Source organism: Tursiops truncatus, chromosome 11, assembly GCF_011762595.2.
Source record: "Tursiops truncatus isolate mTurTru1 chromosome 11, mTurTru1.mat.Y, whole genome shotgun sequence".
In the NCBI taxonomy this organism is placed as follows: Eukaryota; Metazoa; Chordata; class Mammalia; order Artiodactyla; family Delphinidae; genus Tursiops; species Tursiops truncatus.
Window position 1 is genome coordinate 62,439,535 of NC_047044.1, and position 26,992 is coordinate 62,466,526.

At 40.4% G+C, this 26,992-nt stretch overlaps 1 protein-coding gene across 2 annotated transcripts in view; it reads left to right on the forward strand.

The window, feature by feature from the left end:
* The window catches only part of LIMA1 (LIM domain and actin binding 1), an 83,248-nt gene extending 56,466 nt beyond the window's left edge, over window positions 1–26,782 (forward strand). Inside the window, exons 5-11 of one of the 2 annotated variants that reach the window (XM_019934458.3) lie at window positions 5,377–5,461; window positions 6,586–6,734; window positions 9,591–9,698; window positions 13,846–13,903; window positions 15,444–15,556; window positions 22,802–22,935; window positions 24,440–26,782. In XM_019934458.3, coding sequence (XP_019790017.1) covers window positions 5,377–5,461; window positions 6,586–6,734; window positions 9,591–9,698; window positions 13,846–13,903; window positions 15,444–15,556; window positions 22,802–22,935; window positions 24,440–25,448 — 1,656 coding nt within the window. In that variant the 3' untranslated portion in view covers window positions 25,449–26,782. The remainder of the gene's footprint in view (window positions 1–5,376; window positions 5,462–6,585; window positions 6,735–9,590; window positions 9,699–13,845; window positions 13,904–15,443; window positions 15,557–22,801; window positions 22,936–24,439) is intronic. The other variant, XM_019934462.3, reaches the window with a different exon arrangement.
* Window positions 26,783–26,992: the final 210 nt, after the last annotated feature.

Here is a 26,992-nt window from a genome sequence, read left to right on the forward strand (position 1 = left end):
TCTTCCCGGACCGGGGCACGAACCCGCGTCCCCTGCATCGGCAGGCTGACTCTCAACCACCGCGCCACCAGGGAAGCCCCATTATACTTTTTAATCATTCCCCAGTAATTAGATTCTCTTCCAGCCTAATAAAAAAGCTCTAAGCATCTTGGCAGAAACATTTTATTTTTAGTTATGGGGGGGCTATATTACTGAATGATGTTACCGTGGTCAAAAGACATAATTCTGTAACACTGCTAGCACAATCTAAGGGCATATTTAATTCCCCAGCAGTTCCTCATCAGCATTTGGTTTTATCATTCTTATCTATTTATATTAATTTAAAAATATGAAGTATTACCTCTCCTTCCTTTCTTTTCTTCCTAATTGTAAGAGTAATACATAATTTTTATAGAACACTTAGAAATACAAAATATGGGAGTTCCCTGGTGATCTAGTGGTTAGGATTCGGGGGGTTTTCTCTGCCATGCGCGGGTTCAGTCTGGTTGGGGAACTGAGATCCCGCAAGCTGCGCAGTGCAACCAAAAAAAAATATATATATATATATATTTATTTATACATATATGTATGTGTATATATATATACACACACACATATATATGGAGAGAGAGAGAGAGAGAAATCCCCCTGCCTGGAGATAAGTGCTCCTTCTGTGTGTATTTTGTACTTAAATGAGCTGTATTTTTTCTGCGAGGGTCCCTGGAGAAGGAAATGTTTCTCTCTCAGTATTTTGAGAAATTAAGGCCAGATTTTATCTACACCATATGATCTCCATGCATAGTTCAGCAAAGTCCCATTTTTCCCTAAAAGTCATTCTTCCTCCACGCTTGACTTCGGAGGGATGAGAGAGTCTGAAGGAAGGTCAAAGTTGAATGGTTGAAGGAAATGGCTCTCAGTAAATTAAAGTGTTGAGAATCAACTTTTAAAGAGAATTTTTCCTGAAAATAAGCATACACAGGACAGGAAATCCTGCTTTTTACTTGACATTTGGGACCTAAATTACTTTATTTCTTAAAGAAAACTTTGCAGAGAAAAGAAATTCTACAGACTACTGGCTAAAAGCCCCAGACTATTATTTTCTTACCGGTAAATGTTGATGCATTTGGTTTATGGATTCAATGAAAATATTTAAGGGGTGGTCACATTAATGAGAGTTGCTGCAGTCAGCTGACAGGAAGGAGGACTTGTGGGGTGGGGTGAGGCCAAGCCTTAGGAAATTCCAGAAAGTCTTAAAGTGTCTTATCTTTTCTCTCTTAACAGATTATGATGATTAAGGCTGCCTCAGGCATCTGAATAAAAAAGATTGAAATGTAATAAAAATGTGTTACAGAAGAGTATTTCAGTATCAGAATTCCTGGTGTTTGGTTTTTTCTTTTCTTTTCTTTTCTTTTTGTGCTCCTTTACTTTCCTTGAGAAATATTGGAGGAAACCCCACCTTTTTCCTGAACCTCAGATTACCACTTGTAAAATGAGGATCAAAAATGAATAGTAAATGAATTTGAGATCTTGGGGTTTTTTTTTTTTTTTTTTGAAGTATAGTTGCTTTACAGTATTGTGTTCATTTCAGGTATACTGGGATCTTGTCATTCTTTATATTTGAGTGGTTTGGAGGTGGAAAGGTATTAAAAGAAATGCATAGTGCTTCACCCGGGAGCTCATTAAAAGCCATCTAATCTCCGAGCTGTATTCCTCCTCAGAACCAGTGTCAGTATAGCTTTGATTTCCAGAGACGTTTTTCTGTTTTTCTCTAAGACCAAAAGACTTTGCAGATTCACTTTTTTAATAGTTGAAAGAAAATAATTCAGAGTATTGAACCCTCATGAATTCTTTGCGGGGGGGGAAATGGCTATTTAACCCAAAGATTTAAATAAAAAGCTAGTGAAGATGGGAAATTTTATGCATCTAAAACCAAAGAACCTTGCAGGGCATGTGTTCTGGTTCTAAATGGTCTTGCTCTCAATAACACCAGTGTAAGAACTTCAAGCACAAACAGAAAACTAAACTCCTAGCAGGTTGCAACATGTAACACATACTCTTGGAATTATGCTTGAAATTTACCTTTGACAGAATGTAAATATTTGAAATATTGCTCCAATGTTAAGACTGCAGAACCCATTCCCTTTTGGTTTTTAAAAAAAAAGTATATTTCCAGGCTTTCTCCCTTTTTGAGCCCTGAAAATTTTAGTTTTTATAATGATCTTTTTACAGTGCAGCAGCGTTTGGAATAAATCTTTGGAATTTCCTTTAACTATCTGCAAATGAGAAATGTTTTAAAAACAGAAAAATGTGGATGGAGGGTATTCTGCCAAACTTATCTTTTCACTTTGGCTGATAATCTTCATTTCCAAATGGTAGGCTGTTCCCAGAGCAAAAATGCGTTGCATCATAGGAGTCATGTGGATGTGACTGATGTTGGTGCAGCTGACCCGAGTATGATGTGGCAAGGTTAGAGTTGCTACAGTTTCTTTTAGTTTTTTTTTTTTTTTGTAAATAGATTCAACCAATAATGTAAATAGCAAAGATGACTGGAGATGCAGTACATTAAATATATATCGAATTTGCTAGAAACTGTATTCTTTTTGGTAGGGTACAAGCAAAACAAATCCTTGGCTCTGATTTCTGAAGTGGCATATTTTCTATCTCCAAGGAGAGAGAGAGAGGGCTGGGGGGCGGGGGCGTGGGGAGGACTTGAAAAAGGGATAGTTCACTGTCTTAAACTTGATTGTTGGTTGATTAGTCCATTGAACTTAAAGGTTTAATAATTATTTATTAATGTTGAATTCAAAAGGGAGCTAAATCTTTTTTACTCTTGTCTCCTGTCATACTGGATTTCACACATCTTTTCCACGTTAAGTTATCTGGAAATAAACTGAGATTTCAATGATAGGATCTGCTTGAAGGCTCTCATGGCAAGCTGAATAAACATGACATACTGTCTGTGTTTTATGTCTGGGAACATCCTCTGATACTTACTAAGTGGCTTTCTTCAGTTACTTTTCTAGTCGTAAAATTAGAATTTGGAACTTTCATTAGAGATCTACCCTAAATTTGAGAGATACAAATGTAGTCATTTACGGGAATCATTTTTTTATTAAATAAATCTGTACCTTCCACTTTTCTATTTAAAAAATAAAAAATAGGACTTCCCTGATAGCGCAGTGGTTAGGAATCCACCTGCCAATGCAGAAGACACTGGTTCGAGCCCTGGTCCAGGAAGATCCCATGTGCCGCGGAGCAACTAAGTTCGTGCACCACACCTACTGAGCCTGAGCTCTAGAGCCCGTCAGCCATAACTACTAAGCCCACGTGCCACAACTACTGAAGCCCGCGTACCTAGAGCCTGTGCTCAGCAACAAGAGAAGCCACTGCAATGAGAAGCCTGCCCACCACAGCCAAGAGTACCCCCCATTCGCCGCAACTAGAGAAAGCCCACACGCAGCAACAAAGACCCAACATAGCCAAAAATTAATTAATTAATTAAAAAAATAAAAGCATGGTCTCTGCCCTCAGTAAACTAAGATTCCAGTCCAGTAGAGGGATGCGCAACAATTTGTTAAGCATTGTAATGGAAGTGTGACCAGGTCCTTGAGAACAGAGAAAGGGCTACTTAGATTTATGGAAGAGAGGTAGGGCAGATGCAGAGGGACTGTTGCTTAGCTTACACTGAGTCTTGAAGGAACAGGCACTGTTAGACATAGAAGGATAAAAGAGTAACTCAGGTAGAGGGAACTCATTTACAATATCATGGACCTCCCAGTGGTTTGCTTTTCCTGGAGGGTAAGCGGTAAGGAAGAGAATACCCAGAGAGGGTAGGAAGGGACCAGATCTAGAACTGGTCTTTTGTGACATACTAAGCACTTTAGATTTAATTCAAGGACTGATTAGGAATCCTTAAAGAATTTTGAACAAGAGAGTAACATAGATTTTTTTTAATTTTATTTATTTATTTATTTTTGGCTGCATTGGGTCTTTGTTGCTACGAGCGGGCTTTCTCTAGTTGCGTCGAGTGGGGGCTACTCTTCATTGCAGTGCACAGGTTTCTCATTGCGGTGGCTTCTCTTCTTGCGGAGCACGGGCTCTAAGCGCGTGGGCTTCAGTAGTTGTGGCACGCGGGCTCCAAAGCACAGGCTCAGCAGTTGTGGTGCATGGGCCTAGTTGTTCCACGGCATGTGGGATCTTCCCAGACCAGGGCTTGAACCCGTGTCCCCTGCAATGGCAGGCGGATTCTTAACCACTGTGCACCTGGGAAGTCAAGTAACGTAGATTTATATTTGGGGATAATTTTTTTGTTTTACTTGGGATAATGGCAGCATCATAGAGCCTTGATTGGAAGGCAGAAGAACCAATTAGAAAGGTAATGCAAGGACTTCCCTGGTGGTGCAATGGTTAAGAATCCACCTGCCAACATAGGGGACACGGGTTCGATCCCTGGTCCAGGAAGATCCCACATGCCGCGGAGCAACTAAGCCCATGTGTCACAACTACTGAGCCTGCGCTCTAGAGCCCATGAGCCACAACTACTGAAGCCCGCGCACCTAGAGCCTGTGCTTCGCAGCGAGAAGACACCCCAGTGAGAAGCCCATGCACCGCAATGAAGAGTAGCCCTGCTCACCACAAGTAGAGAAAGCCCGTGTGCAGCAACAAAGACCCAATACAGCCAAAAAATAAATAAATAAATGTTCCTTTAAAAAAAAAAGAAAAGAAAGGTAATGTAGTAGTCCAGGGAAAAGATGATGAAGACATGAACCAGGCAGCAACAGCAGGGATAAAATGGGATGGAGAAGGCCAACAGAAGATACTGCCATCAGGACTTGGCAGTTTGGAGAGACATCATTTTCATCTGGGACATGAGGATTCTGCTCCAATGATTGTTAAATTCTGAGGCTTTCTGGTTAAGGTGGTTAGGCAGTGATATTTCACAGAAAGCATTACCTGTATAGAGTTACTTATTTTCCCCTGGGCACCTGTGACTATGTAGTGCTTGATATTTATAATACTAAAAACACACTCTGTTGTATATAAAAACTAATATAAACGGGCTTCCCTGGTGGTGCAGTGGTTGGGCGTCTGCCTGCCGATGCAGGGGACACGGGTTCGTGCCCCGGTCCGGGAAGATCCCACATGCCGCGGAGCGGCTGGGCCCGTGAGCCATGGCCGCTGGGCCTGCACATCCAGAGCCTGTGTTCCGCAGCGGGAGAGGCCACAGCGGTGAGAGGCCCGCGTACGGCAAAAAAAAAAAAAAAAAAACTAATATAAAATCTAATCTCTACTGGATATTATTTATAAAGGAGATTTGCAGGCCTCCTTTTTGAACATTGCATCAAGATTTCCCATCCTCACTGCAAAGCTTATTGCTGGGTTTTGTCTTCCAAACAGATTCTTCGGGCCCAAAGCCGAAGCGCAGGTGGAAGAAAGATCTCTGAAAACAGCTATTCTCTGGATGACTTGGAAATAGGCCCAGGTAAGCAGAGAGTTCCATGTGTGGGAAATTTTCTAGGAAGTACTCATTAGTAACAATACCTTTTGACCTCGAAGCTGATGCTTTTAAAGGAAGAGTGGTACGAATGAAAAGAAAGGCTGCTAGATACAAGCCATTCCCAAATCTCATTGCTTTTTCCAAATAGCTTCTCTGTATTTTTAATCCAACTTTATCAACAGTAACCTGTGTTAACCAAAGGGTAACTTTGCAGGATTATAAGGGAAGTACTGTTACCGACAGTTTTGGCTCCATGGTCATCTGGGGCTTGAGGGCTCCCATGGATGGACATTATCCCCTGTCAGGATTGGTTATCCTGTATTACTGATGCTAACATAACACCTTGAGAGCAGAATTATTATGTTTTAAAGGGGGCATATACAAGCACTTCACAAAAGAAAATAAAATCAATTAATATAGGAAAACCATCAGCCTCCTAGGAATCAAAGAAATGCAAATTAAAATGGCATGGCCATCTAATTTTTTCACATGTTAAATGAACAAAAATTTCAAAATATATAACACTCAGTGATGGTAAGGGTTCTCCTTTTAATGTTGGGAAAGTAAGTGAATGTTACCTTGTAAGTGACAGTTATAATCCTGATTTCCTTCTTTGTATTCTTTTTTTAAATTAATTAATTAATTAATTATATTTATTTTCTGGCTGCATTGGGTCTTCGTCCCTGCATGGGCTTTCTCTAGTTGGGGCAAGCAGGGGCTACTCTTCATGGCAGTGTGCGGGCTTCTCATTGCATTGGCTTCTCTTGTTGCAGAGCACAGGCTCTAGGCGCATGGGCTTCAGTAGTTGTGGCACGTGGGCTCAGTAGTTGTGGCTCACGGGCTCTAGAGCGCAGGCTCAGTAGTTGTGGCGCACAGGCTTAGTTTCTTCGCGGCATGTGGGATCTTCCCAGACCAGGGCTTGAACCTGTGTCCCCTGCATTGGCAGGCTGATTCTTAACCACTGCACCACCAGGGAAGTCCCCCTTCTTTGTATTCTTAATAGAAGAGGTTGATTATATTAGATTACAATAGCCCAAAATTTAGAATCTTGAGATCGTTCAAATCACATTTTATCTTCTAATAAAGCACATTGTTTGCAATGCTTGCAGGTCAGTTGTCACCTTCATCATTCAACTCAGAGAAAAGCGAGAGTAGGCGAAATCTGGAGTTCCCACGCCTGTCAGAAACCTCCATAAAGGATCGAATGGCCAAGTACCAGGCAGCTGTGTCCAAACAAAGCAGTTCCACCAACTATACAGTATGTGTTCAGCATCATTCATTCGTTCACTCATCCAGCAAATGGTCACTGAGCACGGGAACTAAAAGTGTCTTCCAGACCCTGACCTGTGAGCCTTGGCTCCTTACTGGTCCCCAGCCATTCTCTCTTCACATAAATCCTACCCTAGCTTCATTCATAATCCTCACCATGTTCTAATCCTGACTTTGCTTTCCTAGGCCTCATTCCCACCCCACTCATTTTTTTGTGTGATGTTACCATCCAGTAATGTCAATGAGAATTTTCCTGTTGCTTTTACTTAATCTTGTTGTTAAAGAAGTATTGATAGTATTTTATTAGTTTTAACATATACACTTATTTTTGTTTTTGAGAGAAGAAAGGGAGAATACTGGAGAGAAATATTGAATATATTCAACATTAATGTGGGATGGGGTGTTTTTTGCAATTTTTATTGATATATAATTCACCTGACATAAAAATCACCATTTTTAAATATGCAATTCAGTGATTTTTAATATATTCACAAGGTTGTGCAATCATCACCACTGTCTGATTCCAGAAATTTTCCATCACCCCAAAAAAAGAAACCCATACCTGTGCAGTGATTCCCAATTCCCCACTTCCCTCATCCCCTGGCAACCCAGGGGCTTTCTGTCTTTATGGATTTTCCTGTTCTGGACATTTCATGTAAATGAAATCATACAACATAGGGTCTACTTAATCTTCACTTCTTATGATGTAATAATTTTCTAAACAAATAGAATAGTGGATAGGAAAAAGGGGGAGAAATGACAGGAAGATGACATACTCAGTAAGCACAAAAATGTATTCTAAGTAGCATGGAGGGTCTTTCCACTTTATACTTTCCTAGGCTTAACTGGCAGGAGGACACACTGAACTGTTTATTTTTTTTATTTTTATTTTTTGTGGTACGCGGGCCTCTCCCGTTGCGGAGCACAGGCTCCGGACGCGCAGGCTCAGCGGCCATGGCTCACGGGCCCAGGCGTTCCACAGCATGTGGGATCCTCCCGGACCGGGGCACGAACCCGCATCCCCTGCATCGGCAGGCGGACTCTCAACCACTGTGCCACCAGGGAAGCCCTGAACTGTTTATTTGAAGTTGCCTTTTAAATGCCATTTATTCATAAGTACACACACATATATACACATGTACACATACATATATATCTTTCAAACAGTTGTTCCTTCTAAGATTTCAAATGACAAATTATTAATCTCTTGATTGTTATTTTTTAATAAAATTGGAAGAACAGTATTCACTTTTATTTGGCAGGCTGAACTAGTGCCTGTTAGAAATCACAGTGTGTATTCCAGGAGCTGAGCCTTCTTTCCCCCACCTTATGAAGTATGCATTTTCCAATAGTATTTATTGGTGGACTAAGTCTCTAGGCAGTGAGTAATCTCATCTTGATTTTTCAGTATCGATTTAAGAAGAGATATTGTGTGTAAATCAGTAGCGAAGTGGAACATCACAGGCTTGTTATTCACTGGGAGTGTGAAAAATCAGCAAATTTAGACTTCTCTTAAAAGGCAGGTCAGGAGATACAGCAAACAGATGATCTGTGGAGCTTAATTCCCTCTGTTACAGGATTTTGCTGCTTCTCAGTGCCCTCCTGCTATAAACATTCTTACCAGGTGACTCCCTAAGTGGAAAAACCTGTTCAGTGACTTTGTTTTTTTTAACTCCTAAATAAGAGTTTCTGCATTGCGGTTCGCCTGCTCTGTAAATTTTAAGAGTTGAGAAGTCTTAAGGAATTCTTATAAAAAGCACGTTTTATCTCATCCCCAAAGAATTTCTCAGGCCTCTTACAGAGCATGGTTGTAGCAAGGCGCACTCTCTCTGGCAATGATTCCGGAGGCTGGGCTTTGAGATGGGGTCACAAATGAGTTTTGGGCTCTTGTACTGTTGGTTTCTGTAGTGCTGGCTGCCAGCTCCTCCTCATAGACGCACCTCCAGAGCTGTAGGGCTCAACCTGGAATTCCACACCTGAGTCAGTTGCACTCACACTCCCTTCGTTGGCCTTGTGGCCATAAATCGCTCTTTTTCTCCCCATGCCTAAAGGAGTCACAGAGAACAGAAGGGTAGTAGATAACTAGCAGACTAAAGGTAGGAAATGTCCGCATTCATCTACCTCTGTACTGATTATGGATCTAGTAATAAAGTCAATTTTAATATTTTGCCCCAAGTGTTCTTTGCAAGGAAAACAAATATGTTTACACTTACTCCTTCTGATTCCTTATGCCTGTTTTTTTATGTTGAAGCTCTATTATGAGAAGTAAAATAAGGTATGTCTTTAGTATACTGAATGAATTTTATGCTAAAAACATGTCTTTGAAAGTCTCACAAAGAAAGGCTGTTTTATGGTATCATTAAGTATAATTTCAATTTTTATATGTATACATCATTGCTGTCTCTCTTTCCAGGCCGGGCATTTATATATATATGGTCAGTATATTTTCTTAATTATTGGCACTTGGCATCTCCTTTCCCCTGCTCCAGAATGGTCTTTTCTGGTAAAACTCACCAGCTTTGCATTCCCACAAGCTCTGCTGCTAGAAGAGTGAATCACGAGAACATTGTATGCGGGGGGTGGTCTGTGTGTGTGTCTGTATTCTAATGAGCATCCAGTTTTAGACTAGTTGTATAAATATTTAACTCTGAGGTATGTGTCCACAAAGCTGCTTTTGTCATTTCACAAGTCAATGGGTTTTGCTTGTGAGAGTTAGGGGGTTGATTTGACTTAAAGCCTCTTAAAATAATTTCTTTTTTAACATTCCAAGTTTATTTAATAGATGTGCTATGAAGAGAATCGTGAGACTTTTTTTTTTAATTCACAGACTATTTTTATTTTGTAGAATGAGTTGAGAGCTAGTGGTGGTGAAATCAAAACTCATAAATTGGAGCAAAAGGAGAATGTGCCCCCGGGTCCTGAGGTCTGCATCGCCCATCAGGATGGAGAAAAGGTGGGTTGGAAAGTCTGATGTCCATTTGCCAGGGAAGCATGTGTTCTAAATTAGATGCTTAAAATTAGAAACGATTCTAACTCTAGGCTGTAGAGTGTCTGGGAATTTGGTAACAGCTGCCAGGACAGATTGTCTTTTTTGGAGGTCACATAATTTTGATTGGGGAGCTCTGCAACTTATAGCTGACCAAATAATGAACCTTCACTGGAAAATTCTTTTGCCCAGCAAATGCTCAGAGGACTTAGAGCTTAAGTAATTTTTAAAAACCTGGTTTGAATAGAGATATCATCTTCAAAGTTATTTGTATATTATTAATTTAACACATTTTATGTAAGAAAATGTCATTCTTTCACTTCAAAGTATTTTGAAAGCTAGGCACTATGCTAAGCACAGGCAATGCTGAGCTTAGCAACTAAATGTGAACAAACCATTCCACGTGGTCTTTACCTGCAAGAAAGCTAACAGAGTAGGAGGGAGATGAGTGTAGGTTGGCTATTGTAAAACAGTATAACAAGTGCCGTGAAAGGGCTATGAGGGGCCCTGGAAGCTTGGACTAAGGACCCTTAACCTGACTTCCTCAAGAAGGTGATATCTGGGACATCCCTGGTGGCGCAGTGGTTAAGAATCCACCTGCCAATGCAGGGGACGTGGGTTTGAGCCCTGGTCCGGGAAGATCCCACATGCTGTGGAGAAACTAAGCCCGTGCATCACAACTACTGAGCCTGTGCTCTAAAGCTCGCGAGCCACAACTGCTGAGCCCCTGCACACTACAACTATTGAAACCTGTGTGCCTAGAGCCTGTGCTCTACAACAAGAGAAGCCACCGCTGTGAGAAGCCCCCGCACCGCAACGAAGAGTAGCCCCTGCACACTGCAACTAGAGAAAGCCCGCATGCAACAACAAAGACCCAACACAGCCAAAAATAAATAAATAAATGTAAAAAAAAAAGAAGGTGATATCTGAGCCAAGTCTTGAGGGATGTGTGGAAATAGGCCAAGTGAATAAGGGGACGGTTGAGTAAGGAAAGAGAAGGGAGAAACAACAGAGGTTTGGAAACCAGAGAACCCAACCAAGATGACTTGTCTGGAACATGAAGTACCTGTAGGCAATGGCAAGAGACAGGTGGAGGGAGAGGGCCAGGTTGGGTCTTGAAAAACCCTTAAGAGTATGATTGTAGTCCTGCGTCGGAGGAAAGCCATGGGAAGGTTTTAAGCAAATCAGGTTTTATACATTTATGGTTAGATGGATGGCTTAGTTGGATTAAGTAACAATATATATGTCAGGTGAATTTATCATTTTCTCTGCCAATCCATTACCCAGTCTCGTTGGTCTTTCTGTCAATATGATAATCAAATGTTAAGTTAGATGAGGAGAGAGCTTTCAAGTCTATTACAGTGACTAATAGGAGTATAGTCATTGTTTCTGTTACACATATTAACACCCTTGAGGCCATTCTACAAAAGGTGAGGAGATAATTAAAATGGGTTAAGAGCAATAGTTCTCAAACTTATTTGATTATAACAGACTTTAAAATAGATATATTGACAGCATACCAACAGGAACTCATGAGATATACTACACACTTGGACCAAAGGAGGCACACAGAAAAATAGTCTCAGATTAATGGCTACAATATTAGACTCAAAGAATAGAACAGGAAAAAATTTAGGAACATCAAATCGCTTTATTTTACAAAACTATATCACAAATGTATTTTGAGATAATAAGACAAACTACATGGCAGTAATGTGTTTCATAATCATAAAATAATCAAATTACATACATCCTTGAAACAGTGGGCTCAGGCATTATTTCCATGTCACATGTCATGTATCAAGTGAGTTCTCTCATTAGACTGCCTGGTTTTCCCATTTTTTAAGTGGGAGATTATATCTTATGTATAAGTGATATGTTTGGAATTTTTCTTATATACTGTAAAAAAGACATTTAAGAGAAAAAAATATTCCCAGCATTGAAATCCTCCCATCTGTCCTTGGAGCATAATTTGAGGAATGATCATCTGGAAAATCATGCTTGGATTGTCCCTATATCTAATTTCATGTTTCCTTCTTGATTGTCTTCGTATTGATTTGAACCTGGAACTCTGAGCTGAATTGGAGGATCAGAACATTTTAATTATAGCCTAAAAGGGTATCATTGCAGCTGAATCACAAATTGGGAAGTGGGTGGGGAAGAGAGGAGATAAAGATAGTACATAGTCTTCAAGTATATACTGTAGGTTCATGAACCCTTGGCTGCCTTAAAATTCATAAATTTTTTCAGAGCTTCAGCTCTCCTTTTGACTCTTTGCCTAGCTTTTGTTAACCAATACCTAAGAACTATTTGAACTTCAGTTTGTTACAAAAGGACATTAATGCCAGGGTAAACTTGCCTGAAATAGAATATTTTGTCAAGGTATTGTCTTCCCGTTCTCCTCTTGTGAATGAATTTGTGCTTTTCTTTAATGAAGTGTTTGAGCAAAATCTCACATGCTCTTTCCTGGCTCTTCCTGCAGTGAAGTCATCTGGTTGGGCGTGTGCAATGATGTCATGATTGGCATTAAGTTTACCCTGCAGGTTCAAGGTGACTAAATTGGAGGTGAAAGAAGGACATCCTGGGATGGGTGCACCTCCTAATTTAGCAAGAATTGAAGAGCTTTTTATGGCCATGCACAACTTTCAGAAAATTTATTTCGTATCATTAAATGAAATAACGCATGTAAAGTGGTCATTCCAATACCTGGAACATAGTAAGCATTTAATAAATGTTAACTGTTATTATACTGGTTTGGTTTATACCATGTCACAACTCCTGTAATGAACAGAGAATAAAGGGAAAAAAATGATTACGCTGCAGTCAGCCAACAACCTAATCTCCATTGTAAATTTATTCAGTACATTAGACATCCTGATATAAACACTCAGCATCACCCATAAAATCCCTGACATCTGAATGAAAGAATATTCACGAGGAGTGCACATTGGGTCACCTCTTGACCCTTCATGATTTTTTTTGGGGGGGGGGTGGAATTCCTTCCTCATAACCTCACTAGAAGTTCTCTGCATTTCTTTCTTTTTTTTCCCTAATATTTATTTATTATTTATTTGGCTGCATTGAGTCTTAGTTGCAGCACGTGGGATCTTTGTTGCGGCATGTGGAGTCTTTTCGTTGCAGCGCGTGGGCTTCTTCAGTTGCGGCGCGCAGGCTCTAGAGCACGCACGCTCAGTAGTTGGGCTGCACGGGCTTAGTTGCCCTGTGGAATGTGGGATCTTAGTTCCCTGACCAGGGATCGAACCCACATCCTCTGCATCGGAAGGCGGATTCTTAGTCACTGGACCACCAGGGAAATCCCGACCCTTCATGATTTTGAGTGTGGAGGAAGATACCAGGAAGGCCTAGGGGCCAGTAGAAAGGAGAGAGAGCTGGTAGAAAGTACTTTTATTTAAATTTGATGCCAAATGGGGAAAATAATCACCTATACGTAAGATTTGCCATCTTGTTAAACATTGCCATTTTGAGACCAGAACTAGAAAGGGAAACTAACCTTGAAGATAATACCAAAGGTTGGTTTTAGATAAATTTGTTTTATAGCTATCAGAAGGTCTTCTGTACCAGCAAGCTTGTTTCAGCAGAATGCATTTGTTTGGGAAATAAGGAGTTAGGATAATAAAAGAATAGTTCCTATATGTAAAGACTTTATCTTGCCTTGGAGTGAGTTACAGTTACACGAGTTGTGGTTTGTGGTGAGGAGCTTTGCTCTCCCTGATAGAGGGTTTTGTTTTGTACCCTCCCCGCTCCCGCCTTTTTTTTGAGAGTACAAAGATATGGTTTAGAACTTCTTTTATAAAGGAAGATAATGCACACTTTGGGCAGTTGCTTGCAGTCTGTTATTTGTGTTACTCTGTAATTGAGAGGCATGTTAATATCCTCATAAAAGACATTTTGCTGCCTCTTGTTTAAATGCTCAGCTGTTCTGGGGGCCATTATTTCCCCCAGGCAGCCAGTGACTGACTGGAGTCAGCAGGTTTTAATGGCATTAATAGCAGTTTGCTCTTTTGTTTTTAATGTGATTCTTAATCCACCACCCCCCCCCACCCCTACACCCCACACCCCCCACCCCACCCCCACCCCGCCTTTCTTTTTCTAGGTTTCTGCATCTGAGAATAGTCTGGCAGCCCGTTCCGCACCTGCTGAGGATGATTCCCGTAAGCTTTCACTCTTAGGTCTGGTGGAAGAGGGTCTTGTTCTCTAGCCCCTGTTTGGTTGGCGGGGGTGGTCCCCAGTTCTGTCAGTGCTGAGAATGTGTAACATGTTAAACCCAGTAATGTAGCTGATCAGATCTTTCACTTGGTTTTAAGGACTGATGCTTGAGTACCCTTCACACATCCCATGCCTAAGAGAGAAGTTAAATTCAATGAAATATGATTAACTTGTGGCCAGCTGAATACTTTCGATGCTTCTCTCATTGAACTTATCCTGTCTTTTGTACCAAACCTTTTCAGGGTTAATGCTATAAAAACTATAATTTTGAAGTTTCATTTTAATAGAAGGTTGGCCAAGAAGGACTTTATTCATTAACAGGAATAAAGAATTGGTATTTGAGTAACCTTTAAAAAATATCTTTTTCTTATTTATCTAAATAGATACTATAATCCTCCCTCTGGCTAGATTCTAGATATTTTCCTGTGGGTGCTGAATTTGATCACCTTTTCATCCTATTTTGGAATCATTTTGAGCCTCTCTTCTCCCAAAGACAAAAGCCTTTGTTTTTTAATATACTATGTCCACTTTTGATTCTGATGTTCAGTGTATTATTTTTTTAAATATATATGGATGTCTAGCTTCTCCTCAGGTTAATTAGTTTACTAGACATTGAAAACTCAGCGAGAAGTTGAAGTATCAGCTAAACAGATCTCTAGTAAACCCTGCCTTAAAATTTTAGAAACTTGCTGCTTGAATCCAAGAACATTCCTTTTGCAGTCATTTTCCTTGGACTAGAAATTTTTCTGAGTTTTGACTAGGTTTGCAAAACATTTTTTTGAAAAATAAGCCATAATCGTTCAGTACTTTGTTGACATAACTCTAGATTTTAGGGAATCTTTTATGGTTCCTTAGCAACTGTGTGAATGACTTCTCTGTGCCTCTTCTGAGTTTTCCATAAAACAAATATATTGGCAGGAAATTAACTTATGCAGGTGACACGTCAATGACTATGAAAAAAACTTTATGGAGTCTTTTTCCATAATCTTCATCCATGGATGTTCGCCATAGGACTGAGTCCCAAAAAGATGGTGTCAGATTATACACACTCATATACATGAGCCTGTCTTATGAAATTTCTCCCCTCACATTCCCCCATTTTCCCAAGTTCAGTTGAAACGCCCCAGAAGGAGTTGCTGGGGTTGCTAACTACCAAAAAGCCATCAAAGTCTATAAACAGCCTTAAAAAATGACAAATGCTACAGGGCAGAAGTTTCCTTATGTAGGGAGGTTTGGATTCCCGCTGCATGTGGCAAAGGGTGAGAAAGCCTCTGAGTTAACACTTGTGAGAGAACAGAGACCAGAGAACGTAAGAGCATAGTTTTTAGCATTAGAATAATGCTTTTCTTCAACAGAAAAGCTATGTTTTTCCTGGTGTTGAAAGGACCTGTCCTTAGTGGAGGTGCCTAAAATTTGCTTTGGGGAGGAACCTTTTCTGAGCCTTCCCTTGAGGTACTATAAAATGTCTTCCTTCTGTAACTCAAGCAGGTAACTCCCAGGTTAAGAGTGAGTTCCAGCAGCCTGTGCATCCCAAGCCACTAAGTCCAGATGCCAGAGCTTCCGGCCTTTCTGAAAGTTCTCCTCCCAAAGCAGTGAAGGTATGATGGTAGTTTCTCTTGGAGCCTTGTAGACATTGGTTTACTAGTAGAGCTCATTGCATCTTTTATCTTTATGTTCATTATAACCTGTTTTTGCTTTCCTGGGGATGAAAATGCCAAATAAGGGCACACGTGAGCCAGTCACTTTCCCTGGAAATCTTGCTGCTCTTGCTTAGGTGTTTGAGCCAGGAGTGGGAAGCCTCACTGATACCGCTCCAGTCTGAAATCTGGAAAGCTCATGAAAGAAAACCCAAAGTTAAAGAAGATAACCTGACTTTTTTTCTTGTTAAGTCCAAATTCGTAAATCTATGAATGGGTAAAAACCTATACAAAGAGCAATATGAAAAATCTGTTAAAATCAGCCCATCGGATGGGAATGTGCAGTGTTACAAATTTAGTGGCTCCCTGGTCTGAGGAACTTGGCCATAACATGATTGGTGGTCAGCGCGTTTAAAGAAAGAATGTGTGCATTCCAGTGGGGGTTGACCAGTCCATTTGCTATAAAAATGGCTATTCAAATAACACTTACACTAGGTTATAATATTAGATATTAAGGAATGTCCAAAATGTTTGTACCCGAGGAAAATTTTACTAGGCTACTCAATCTGTGGTCTCCTTTCATTTACTAATTATTTTTTGTTCATTCACTAATTTTTAAAAGCAGTATTTTCCCTTTCTATGAACAAGTAAATATTCCCATAAAAATAAACAAAGATAAAAAAAAATCCAACACCTCTTTTAGGCTGCTCACCTAACTTGTTTTAATTGAATGCTTTGCTAATGCAGTGTTGATTTACCCACTTGGTTAATAACAAACATATCTTATACTTCTTTAGTGTCTTCCTCCTCTGGTGCTATCTTAAGTAGCTGGGTTTTCTTTCAAAGGTTTTAACATTTGAGAGAAACTCAATAGGTAGAATTAGTTTTAAGGTGGTTTGTACTGCCTCAACCTCATGCACACATCTGCCATGTTTCTATCGCACAACTGTAGGCATGATTGGTCTCTTGATGAAAGTTCTAATGCACAGAAAGGATGGAGATACTCTGTAATGACCTAGATGGGAGAAGAATCTGAAAAAGAGTGGATATATGTATATGTATAACTGATTCACTTTGCTGTACAGCAGAAACTAATACAACATTGTAAATCAACTATACTCCAATAAAAATTAATTTAAAAAAAAAAGAAAGGATGGAGGTAAGACATAGGTGAGGGTTTGGAACAAAGGGAGGAAAGGGGAGAATCCAGGAAAGGGGAGGTCGGGGGAAGAAGGTAAACATGAAAATTTTAGAGGAAGCAGAGATGTAAGAGGGGAGTAAGGTTTATTGAAAGGAACAAAAAGTGAAGAAAGTAGCAAGAGAAAGCAAGTAAATGAGGGAGAAAGAACTGAGCTGCGTGATGGAATCTGCACATGTACTTAACATGACCCTCTCTTCTGGCCTCAAAGTTCTGCTCATGCTGGCATCAGCACTTTTTTTTTTTTTCCAGTATCTGAAGTCCAACAAAGTAGCAAATGCCACGGGGTTAATTTCCTCTCCAACAGCAACCCTGCCCAGATGTGAGTCCTTGGGTTGTGGTTCTGGACGAAGAACAGCTAACAAAGCTGACTTGGCCATGGATTCTGTGTGACTGAGGGACTAGGGAAATTCTGTGGCTGATCTAAGAACTAAAATCTGTTCTCAAGTATATTTGAATTCTCAGTCCAGTCTTGCTTACCTCCCTCAACTGTTGGGCCAGATCTCCTGGTCCTGGGTTGGACCTTTGGGACTCCTCCGGATTCATACTCCAGGGTCTGAGCTGATGAGCAGTGTGCGAAGGAATGCACCTCACTTAGGTCTTCCTGGCACACCAGGGAGAGGAGATGGAAGAAAAGCTCCCTCTGCACCTGCCCCAGATTCATGCCTGCCTTTTTGGCTCTGGTCACCCAGCAGTAGAATGCAGACAAGCCTGCTTGCACCAGACATACACCTCAGGTTTTGAACATTGTATAAAGACTGGGGTTAAACTGGCCTCACTGCCTGTGTTTGCCCATGGTCCAAAGCTCAAATGGTTATGGTGTACAGAGCTCAGGGTGGTACCCAATCACATCTCCACTTTATTTACAGGCCATTTATTTTCTCTTCCTCAAAGTTACTCTTTACCTTCTGCAGGCAAGTATATAGATACTTTAGTGTTTATAGGAAGACCTGCTGGCATAACTGGTCTTGTGGCTATAGACCATGCAACAGAAGTTGTTTCTCAAGTCTGGGAAATTACATACAGCTAAGAATGAACTTGTTCACTCAGAATAGATTTGTGGGTCCCACACGTCCTGGTAAAACTGCTCCTTGTTTCCTGTCTGTTATTGAAAACAGGACATCTAAGGTAAAGACTCAATTCATTTCAAATTTTAGCTTAATAAAGTAAAAATACAGAAAACAAAAAAACACCCCATAAATGATACTGGTCTTTAAAAGTAAGGATTTTATCTGTTTTGAACACTGGCTAGATAATTCAGTTGATGAGACTTGGCACTAATGAAGTTGACGTTGCAGGTTCCTTCTCAAAATAGATGTTCTGGGTCTAGAGCTCAGTGGGCCCTTTCGGAAGGATCAGAACCTTTCAACTCAAGAGACCCAGAGATCTCTTAAGCTTTATGCCCTCCCACTGAAATAAGTTACTCCCTAAATGTTTCTCCCACTGAAATAAGTTACTCCCTAAATGATAAGGAAGGAGATGTGACTGGCCCTGGGAACAGCTACTGGTCTAGGATAGCCCTATCCCAGGTTCCTAGGCTGGTCCTGCTGATGGATGTATAGAGAAAACATGGCAGCCTGCATGAGAGGCTGTACCCTCTGTGCCCTGTCCCTTCCTCCATGGACAGGGTAGGAGGTTTTATGCTATTTTGCAAATCTACCAGAATTGTGCTAGAAGGGCATCTAGAATCTTTTCTCACTGCCTACATCATTACTGCTTTCTCAGAGCACTAACCTTTCCTCTACATGTAGAGCGATCTGTTTAAGGTGTGAATATCTCCAAAATGCTTTCACAGAAAGCTAGGGGAAGGGTTAAGGCTGTTCAGAGCCAGCCCAACCATTTACTGTATGGTGAAGAATTTCAATTTAATTACCCAGATATTTTGTACAAATTGTAAGGAGGAAATGAAAGGCTTTTTATAGTGTTCTATCTGAGGAATGGAGGCCTGACATCAATACAGATTTTTCTTTTGATTTCACTGTGTCTAAAGGCTAATTAGCTTCACCATTTATGGCCAGCTGCTACCTGCTCCCCTCCCACACACAGACGTGTACCCCAACTGGAGCCTTCATTAGACTAAAAAATATATATGAGACAAGAGAGTGAAAGAATGTAGATGAAGTCATAAAAATTTATTGTGAAAAAGCTTTAAGTAGATGCTGATCTACAGAAGGCCTGTAACATCCCTCAGATGGGAAAGACATGACAGTGTTTAGGGACATCAATTATTTATATATTATCGCACTCATTCCTGAATATCCTGAAGATATTATCTGCATATTTTAATTTGAAACAAAGTGAAGACTGTCGTTTGTTCAAAATGCTGTGGTGAAATTATGTTCATTTGGGTTAGTTAGCATCTGCTCCCTTCCCCAAAGCGTTTCCTTTAGTTATGGAAATTTATTCCAGGACAATTGAGAAAATACTCTATTGGGTTGTGAGTCGGGAATTCTGAGTTTTAATCTTAATTCTTTTACTGACTGTGCAAACTTCTGTAACGCATCTGACATCCTGGTACCTTAGTTTCGACATTTGAAAAATGGTGAGGGAGGGGAGACGAAAAAACATCTTACTAACTGAAAAAATATATTGGAAAGATAAAAAATGTCTGACCTTCTAATATTGGCAGTGTTTTAAAGGTGGCTATGCAAGTTCAGGCGTGCCATGACGGCCTGGACAGGGTGTGGGCCAGGCCTACCATAATGGTAGAGGTTTGGGCACTGACCGTGCTTCCTGCTGTCTGAATAGACATGGGGGCGATTACAGAAAAGTGGCTGAGAGCCCAGGACAGAGGAAATAAAGGGAATGCACAGCCACAACCACTCTGACTTGGCATATTACCATGTTGGGCTCCTCTTGTCTTTATGATGCTATAAGGGCCCTTGGGCAGCTGCCGTATTAACCTTCATTAAATAATTTGAAAAGGGTGTATGGAAAAAAGGAAGAGGAATAATGGGAATCTGGTAGGTCTGGTGAGGTAGAAGCTTGTGGTTAGTCAGATATTTGAGCTAGCAGTCCATTAATTTGATGTTAAGGGGAGGAACGCCTTTTCACTTGTTGTGGAAGGCTCCGTTCAAGAGGGAGCCACGGGGTGGGGGGGTGTCAGGTGTGGGAGGTAGAAAGACACTAAAGAATTGTTAATGAGACACTCCTTGGGTGAAGGCTATAAGAGCTCTCTCTTCTGAGCTGGTACTCTGATCTAGCCTCAGGTAGATGTGAGTGAGGCTGATTTTGCCAGGATTAGCAGTTAGTTGAAAAAGAAAGAAACTGTGGTCTTATTCTTGGATATGAGTCTGTAACTGAGTTTCAGCTCAGCTGCAGAAAAAAGCCCTCCAGGGCACACCAAATGCTGTGTATTCATTGAAGGTTCCTGTTTGTCTCTTCCAGCTTCTGCTTCCTGCTCCCGGTACCTAATTTCTGCTCCTGCCTCCACTTTCCTCCTAATGTGAGCTCAACTTGCAGCTTTCTCTCAGGTTTTCCTTTCTGTTCACTGGGCTGCACCCTTCTCCTACCGTGTGTTCTCTGTGTGTGCGTGTGTGTGTGTGTGTGTGTGTGTGTGTGTGTGTGTGTGTGTAACAGAGGCATGCTCTGTAGGCTTCCAGTCCCCTTTAGCAGAATAATACCCATTTCCTCCTCTACCATGGGAAATTTCTGTCTCCTGCTCTGTCTTTAGCGACCAGAATGAGCACTTACTCTCCTAAGTATTACAAATACAATATTCATCCTGCAACTGAAAAAGATTTTCAATCTGATAAGTAAATACATTTGTCCTATTACTTTTACATTGTCTGAATTGTGATTTGTACAGCTGCTCTCCAGTGGCTCCAGTTGTACTATTATACCCAAATTTTATTCTGCCTTTTAATGGATTTCCTGCTTGCTAGACAAGGACCTAGTCCTTTTAGAGAAACCTAATTAAATTATGCAAGGACATCTCCACTTAGGTCCTATCTTGTTAGATGTGTCCATCCATATAAGAAAAAAACAATTTCGGAATTCCTTGGTAGTCCAGTGGTTAGGATTCCAAACTCTCACTGCTGAGGGCCTGGGTTCAAACTCACAAGCCATGAGGTGCGGCCAAAGGAAAAAAAAAAAGCAAGAGAGAGAAAGAAAAAACAATTCTACAGTGAGGTCCTACTGTATAGCACAGGGAACTATGCTCAATATCCTGTAATAAGCCATAATGGAAAAGAATATGAAAAAGACTATATATATGTAAAACTGGATCACTTTGCTGTACACCAGAAACCAACACAACATTGTAAATCAACTATACTTCAATAAAATAAATTTTAAAAAAAGAAAAAACAATTCTGAGCTCCAAATAACGCCCTAATATCTGCCAGCAGCATTCAGTACAATACATTTGATCATATTTAAGTTCCTCCCTTATGCCTGGTAAACTTAAGTTGTAGCTGTGGTCTTTGATTCTTTAAGTTTTTCTCTTCTACTCTAACCCTAGGAATGGAGGGGCTGCTGTTAACACTCAGCCCTCCTCCTTCACTTTTAAATTCTTTGGTGCTATTTGGGGGCACTAATTTTATTAAACTCCCTTTTATAGATATTAACCTTTACTTCCATTTTCTACTCTCATTTTCTGTCCACATCTACTTGGAAAACCATTCCTATTTTTGCTTTACTTCCTAGTGAATCATGTGGCAAGTGAACCAGCAGTCTGAATTTTTTTTATGGGTCTATTCGGATTTTTTAATCAAAATTCTGTCTTACCCATAAGCTGGTTTATCTTAGGCTTACCTTAACCATTCAGGCCCTGGGCTTTGGGACTAAATTGTATTATTTACCACCATACCGGTCTTGGTGGCAGAGGCCGCCAAGGTGCCTGAAAGAGCTTCAGGCCACCTTAACTAAAGCTGCTTCTGCATGTACTGGTTGAGCTGTTTCTCTTGGGACAAGTCAAGAGTCACACACACCTAGGGACTTCTTACCCCCACCCCTAGTGGCCATGTAACTATTTCTTATCATGTAAAAACTTATGGTTTTGGAATTCTAGCTTTCATCAGTGCTAATACAACCTACTTTATGTAGTTTAGGACTGAGTTTACCAGCAACAGCTGTGCTCACCCCGCCCATATTCCACACTTTACAAACAGTTCATGAATCCCCGTTATGACTCACCCCCCTACCCAGTACATTAGTTTTATTCTCCATTTGGTGTTTTAAAAAGATTATAGAGCCTGTAGCTTTATTGGGCTATGCTTTCTTCTGGAATCCTAATAAAATAGTTTGTGTGTCTTTTAAAATGTTCCATTTATGTGTCAATTTTGCTTTATTTAAAAATGTTTTGTCTAGTGGATTGAGCAAGTCAAGATTATATGCAGAGGGGACTGAGAGATGCTTTATCAAAGTGTCTTTTATGAATATTTAAAAAAATGTCTCTGTGTATAACTGAGTCACTTTGCTGTACAGCAGAGATGGGCACAACATGGTAAATCAACTCGACTTCAGTAAAAATAAATAAATAAATAAATAAAAAGATTTTAAAAGTCTTTTCCTACTTCCCAAAGCCAAATGCTTTCTCTCCTTGAAAGTTACCCCCTTCAGAATCTGGTCTTTAAAAAGTCTGTTCTGCTTCTTATTTGGCGCTTGGATCAAACCATCAAACTTCTTTCTTCTGTATGTGATGACATTTTCTCCTCATTTCCTGTGCGTGGAATCATTTTGTGTGTACTTGTGTGTGTGTGTGTGTGTGTGTGTGTGTGTGTGCGGTGGTTTGTCTAAGCCTTTCTCTGCAGTCCAGCCCTAGCTCCACCCATCCTCAGTGGCTGCTGCACTTACGGCAGCCAGACAATCTGGGTAAGGAATTCAGGAGAGCCTCTTGGCTTTAGAGAGTCAACCGATAGAATTGCAGTAGGCTTACTGTTCCTCTGAGAATTGACAGACCAGGTAAGGGAGCCCTTAGATAACAAAGTAAATCCCAGGGCCCACTTCAGCAGAGTACTAACTCATCACTGCCTTTGCTAGCTAAAGTGGTCCTTTGCTTTTCCTAGAAGTTTCAGGCACCTGCAAGAGAGACCTGCGTGGAATGTCAGAAAACAGTCTACTCAATGGAGCGTCTCTTGGCCAACAAGCAGGTGTTTCACATCAGCTGCTTCCGTTGTTCCTATTGCAACAACAAACTGAGGTAAGCCAGGCCAAAACAAGCCATCTCTCTGTGTGGTTGGACCTCCAGAGGGAGTCTTTGGTTTTTAGAACACTGGTACTAAAATCTGTGGTGCTAATAGTGTGTGCTGTTGAGGACCTCTGAAGAAAGTAAAAAGTACCATTTAATGACAGGCATTTTATATCAAATTATAATGGTGTTTAGAACTTCTTGGTACTCTCACATGTTAATTTACATGTTAGGACCGAAGCTTAAATCATGTAAGTTGCAGGTAACTGCCCCTGTGACCTAATTTAGTAGAATGTTTTCCCTTGGTATCATAGAATCATACAGTTAAGAAATCTCAAGAGGATACTTGTTGAAGCCCTTGAAATTATCCCAAACACTATATAAATGGTAAAAATAGTAATAATAATAGATCCTGAAGGGCATATATTTTTCTGTATATTGCTTCATTTTATTTTCTGAGAAAATAATTATGTATCATTTCTTCCAAGTTACTCAAAGTATGGATATAAATGTGACAAATTGGGGAAATATTCCATATTAACTCATTTTAACCATAGAACCTTGGAGGAGGAAGTAACCAGGATGTCATTTCCTCCAGCCTTCCTTCCAGAGCAAGCACCCTTTCCAGCATACTGTTGAAAGATGTCCTGGCACCTGCGTGGCGCTTCTGCGGGGGTTAATACCCCACTACAGCTAGTTCCAGCGTTAGCGCTAGCTTGAAAACTTTTCCTTCTGTTGAGCCAAAATGTGCCTCTGTAACTTCCACACGGTGGTTCTTTTTCTGTCCACTGTATTTTTTTCTCCAGAGCACATTTTTCTAAATTTTTGAATTTTTATATTTCTTCTGTGGAAATTCTGTTGTTTTTATACCCCCCTTTAAAATGTGTTAACCCTGCGAGAGACACCAGATGTCCTAAAGGCCTGTCCAGCACTCTTGTTAGGGTAGACCGACTTCTGGCTACTGCTCACCATTCTCCTATTAACCATAGCTTTCCTTTATTTAATCACTGACGTCTACTCAGTGCCAAGCGTTGGGAGAGCATTATACCCATTCCTGTAAAAACATGCTTTTAAATTATAACACAGATGGGAAACTAGGAGGGAAAAGATGCAACTTTTTACAAAGGAATATCATTAAAAGTAGTTATAGGTTAGAAATACTTAGGAAATATATGAATGATCAGAACTAGGTGGGACTACCTAGGGAAGACTTCCTGGAAGAAGTAACTTTTTCAACAGTTTTGACAGAGGGGAGTGAAATCACTTGAAAATGGGAGCATGTACCAGGTGGAAGAATGTCTTGTGAAGGTTCAGACCTAGAATTGAGCATGTTTTTTATAAGGATAATAAAACAAATGTGCTTAAAAGGACACCCTCAGTGACTGATGTGCTTTTAAAGGTATTTTTCTCACTTAGCATCTTCTGAATATACTGGAGTTGCCAGGTTTCAGCCTACTGGTGTAAATAAGAGAATACATATTTGTTAACTTTATGCTCTTTTTCTTAAAAACAACAGTCTAGGAACATATGCCTCTTTACATGGGAGAATCTATTGCAAGCCTCACTTCAATCAACTCTTTAAATCTAAAGGCAACTATGATGAAGGCTTTGGACACAGACCACACAAGGATCTGTGGGCGAGCAAAAATGAAAACGAAGAAACATTGGAGAGACCAGCCCAGCTTCCAAATGCAGGGGAGACCCCTCAGAGCCCAGGGGTAGAAGATGCCCCCATTGCTAAGGTTGGTGTGCTGACTGCAAGTATGGAAGCCAAGGCCTCATCCCCGCTGGAGAAAGAAGACAAGCCAGCTGAAACCAAGAAGTTGAGGATTGCCTGGCCGCCCCCTACTGAACTTGGCAGTTCAGGAAGTGCCTTGGAGGAAGGGATCAAAGTATCGAAGCCTAAGTGGCCTCCTGAGGATGAAATCAGCAAGCCTGAAGCTCCTGAGGATGTAGATCTGGATCTGAAGAAGCTAAGACGAACTTCTTCACTGAAGGAGAGAAGCCGCCCGTTCACTGTAGCAGCTTCATTTCGAACCTCTTCAGTCAAGAGCCCCAAAACCTTGTCCCCATCTATCAGGAAAGGCTGGAGCATGTCAGAGCAGAGTGAGGAGTTCGGAGGAGGTGTAGCAGCAGAAAGGAAACAAACGGAAAATGCCAACGCCTCCGAGAAGAATGAGAGTGTGGAAAAAACAACCTGGCCAAACAAGGGATCTAAAGGAGAGGAGGCAGGAAGGAGAAGTAAGGAAGTTCACAGTTTTGAGATGGGGAGTGAAAATCTTATAGAAAATGGTGCAAACTTAGATGAAGGTGATAGAAACCTTCTCACACAGCAGTCTTCACTAGAACCCAACTCTAAAAATTGGTCTAGCTTTGCAGATAACACCTCCACTAAAGAATTCACTACTCAGAATCAGACATCCCAGGATGTGGGATTCTGGGAGGGAGAAGTAGTCAAAGAGCTCTCTGTGGAGGAACAGATAAAGAGAAATCGGTACTATGATGAGGATGAAGATGAGGAATAACAAATTGCAATGATGCTGGGCCTTAAATTTATGTTAGTGCTAGTGAGCCACTGCCCTTTATCAAAGTGATGCACAAAACAGCTGTCTTAGCATGAGCTGTAATTTATGTGGAAGTAACTTTGGAAAAGAGTTCTTGCTTCAAAAAAATCCCATACTGTGCAGCTTAAGTGAACCAATTCTAAATGCTAGATAACATTACTTAAATCCTCTCTTTTAGCAATGATGATATACACAACTGCTTTAAGGTCTTTTGGGGGTTGGGAGTGTGTATGTGTGTGTGTGGGGGGGAATATTCCAACGGATATGGTCCAGCTTCCATTGTACTCCCAAAAGACAATATGAAAATGGAGAGATGATTAGTAGTACATTGTTACACTAAAAATTCAATTGTGGAATTAGGAAACATGCAGAAGGGATTTAGGGGCCTAAACATTGTGACTGAATGCACTTTAGTATAAAGGGCACAGTTTGTATATTTTTACATGAATACCAATTTATTGTTTAGTATTCCTCTGTTAAGAGATCAAATATTTAGTCTTTAAAAAAAAATTTAGGTTAATTTTCTTACTCTGATATATATGGGGAATTTACTGCTTGCTCCGATATATATGGGGAATTTATTGCATCCTGCTTTCTAAACAACATCCTGAACTGGATTATTGAGATATAGCATAACCATCTTTTTGGAGCACCTTTTGAGCACCCTTAGTGCTTGGAGAGATTCATTGTGTCCCAAATAAGCTATGGTATTTGCCAATGCGTTTGACTACACCCCCAAGTGATTGCTTTCTTCTCTGGTGGTATCTGTGCTTCTCATAATTTACTGTAAGCTGCAATATTTTTATAAGATCTTTTGTATTTGCCATGTTGCATATTAGAGCAAAATGATGAGTTTAAAGGAGGAATAACAGAAGAAAAAAAAAAAAGCCTTAAACCACTTGAGCTCAGATCCCCAAACCCTATATTCTACTTCTGATATCCCCTTTCTGGGACACTAGTTTTTTAATACTTATAAGCTCTGAAATGTATTGATTTTTATGGCAGACAGTATTCCTAGGGTGCAATTAAACCAGTTATAGGCCTTTTGTGGGAGATGGTTTTCTAGTATTAAGGTTTTGGAACAATATAAACTTGAGTACAGTTGTTGTACATAATTGATATTCCAAATTGTATGTTGGGGGAGAGAGGTGTTCTAAGGTATAGGCTTTTCTTTATACTGCATTTTTAGAGATTTAGCTCTGATATTTTTTAGAGATGTAAAATATTCTGCTATCTTACAGTCTTGCTTACTCTGAAACATTTTTATTCAATAAAGCTTTTAATTTACACTTGAACTTTTCAATGTTCCTTTTCCATTATTATTTTACATTGTTACAGTCTCTCAGGACCTGCTTTTACCTTAGCAGTTTGGGTAGAAAAAGCAGATGGATCTGATGGGTATCAAGTGAAGAGACATGCAATGTATACTTCTCACCACTAGGTGGTAGTGTTGGGCTGATCTTAGGATTTCATCCGCCTAGAAAACATTTTTCTTGAAAATTGAA